This window comes from Arachis ipaensis, chromosome B08, assembly GCF_000816755.2.
Source record: "Arachis ipaensis cultivar K30076 chromosome B08, Araip1.1, whole genome shotgun sequence".
Taxonomy (NCBI): Eukaryota; Viridiplantae; Streptophyta; class Magnoliopsida; order Fabales; family Fabaceae; genus Arachis; species Arachis ipaensis.
Genome location: NC_029792.2, coordinates 14,222,026 through 14,224,510, shown reverse-complemented (window position 1 = coordinate 14,224,510; position 2,485 = coordinate 14,222,026). Strand labels below are relative to the sequence as shown.

The following is a 2,485-nucleotide window of genomic DNA, read 5'->3' as shown; positions in this document are numbered from 1 at the left end:
AGAAAGACAAACGCTTGGACAGTACAAAATGAACTAGCCCATAACTTATATCGATTCATTGGAATGTATTAGGCAGTTTAGGCACATACACAAGTTATTTTGCACTCAATGTTCTAATTTCTACTCTCCTCATTGGAATGTTCTATTTTGCAAGCTTCATGCTTAACTTATAGAATAATACCTAGTTAGTTTATGCTTAAAAAGTTGTCCCCTTTTCTTCCATTCTAAATTTTGATAATTTAAACTTTTCAATTTAAATTGAATAAAATAACATATTAGTTAAACGCCATATGTAATTGCAAAAGAAACAAGATTATTATTCCATCCACATGTTTACAACTCTTTTACATTATCAAAAGCACAGGCAATGCCATAAAAGCACATTTTAAAGTGCCCCATATAACTTCGCCACAGACAATACGATCACCACTACATAAAATGGTGATGATCTTTATTGCTACCAAAACACCATAGACATAGAAATAGCTTGTAAAAAAGCTATTTATTATTATCATTGTTATTTCTCTTGTTGGGTAAGCAAATTAAAACGCAAAGTGCTAGTCTGTTTAGTAGGGCGTGCGGCTACTAAGGTCGCAACGGCTTGGTGACCTGAACCCGCAGTTCTGGGGCAAGTTCCTGAGCTCCCTCTCCATCTGATGCAACTGGCTCCTGTCCTGCTGGAACCTAAAGCTCTGGTTCTGGAGGATCTGTTGAAGTGCCTGGCACATGCACCTTTGGTTATTCTGGAACCGGTTGAGCTCGTTGCAGCACCTTTGCTCTTGATCTTCGTCAGATTCGCCGGGTCGTCGTCCTCTGGATCCCCGTTGGCTGTACGGGTACTCGTCTTGCTCTTGCTCTTGCTCTTGCTCCACCCTTTGCCTTATGTGTTCCTCACAGGGCCTCAGGTTTGCCCTCTGCAACTGCCTCTGGCACTGGTCATCCCCTCTGCTCGGTGCGTCCCATCTCAACCCTCTGGACCCTCGATCGGGATCCCATCTTGTCGCGGAGGCTACGACAAGAAGGGCGCCCAGGAGGGCTACTAGGATGCTGAGCTTGACCATTATTGAAGAATATGATGATTGAGATGTGTGTGTGTGTTTTTTCGAATGTGAGTTGGGTGTTGAAGGTGCATGGTGGTATTTATAGGATAAATGGGATATTGCATGTGTGGTACGTGGAAGGGGAAAGAGGGTTGGGTGGCTAAGTTTGCTTCATTTATTGCTTTTATGCTTCCACGTCTCACTGCTCGTTCATGCGTTTTTGTTTGGTTATTACTACACATGCCAGCAGCAGGCTTCAATTCGCCGCATTTTGTTGGTGAATAATTGTTCAGATGTATGACTTTTATGATCGGACTTTGTTAGCTCGAGTTTTTGTGAACAATAGCTTTTAAAATTGTCTAATAAAATAAAAGAAAAAATATAGGTAAACAATGAAAATATTAAATAATGTAAATAATAGATATATCAAATGTTCATTTTATTAGTATACGGATGGTTATTTTAATGGTGGTTGTTCATATTGTTCAATAAAGTCATTGTCCCCTTAGCATTCTTCAAAATAAAAATACATTACACTTTAAATTATTCACCTAAATCTTAATATTAGGATAATTATCTATAGTGAATTAAACATTCAATATATTCATTACTTAGTATTTTTATTGTCTACGTGTACCTTTTCTTTTCTTTATGATTTTAATCTCTTAAATTTAAAATTTTTTATATTAATTTTCAAGATTTTTTGGACACTATATTGTAAATAAGCAAATAAAGTGTTGAGCTCACTTTGATTTATCACATTGGATACAGAGGTCGTTTTATTTTGATATTTAAATAAGATAAAAACAAAAAAACGATAATAGTTTATATGATGTGCTAATTATTTTATTTTTGAATTTTTAAAACGACTTTATTTTTAGGAAAACTACCAAAATTACTCATGAAATTTTCGAACGCTGACAAAAGTACCCATAAACTAAGGAAATTAACGCTGTATCCATGAAAGATGGGTTCCTTATAACAAAAGTATCCAAATCCTAATTTTTTGTTGATTTTTTAATAAAATTCCTAAACTACCCCATCCTAACTCCATTTTACCGTCACTCCCTCTCTTCTCTTCTTCCTCTCTCCTCACAGAGTCACAGAAACTCTCCTCCTACCTCCTCATTGCCGTCCGCCAACCACCTACTCCATTACCGCCAATCTCTTCCCCTCTCTCTGCTTCTTCCTCTCACTATTAAGGTGACTACAACACCTTTATTGCACATCTGTGACCCAACCTGAGGAGAATGCTGCCGTAGCGCGCCTGTTGCAGCCGAGGAGAACGTCGTTGTGGCGTATCTGACCCAACCGAGGAGAACACTGTCGTCACACACCTGAGAAGAGAGAGGAGTCATGGTACTCTTGCATGCAGAAAGCGGGTTCGGTAAAGAGAAATCAGAGAAGAAAGGGAGGCGGCACTGTGGATGGAGGTTCTACCATTG

The 2,485-nt window shown here is 38.5% G+C and overlaps 1 protein-coding gene across 1 annotated transcript; it reads right to left on the bottom strand.

Moving 5' to 3' along the window:
• Nucleotides 297-1,130, bottom strand: LOC107614248 (conglutin-like). The gene is given in 2 exon segments (XM_016316473.2): nt 297-686; nt 689-1,130. Coding segments are annotated over 2 exon segments (474 nt in total). The 5' UTR covers nt 1,062-1,130; the 3' UTR covers nt 297-585.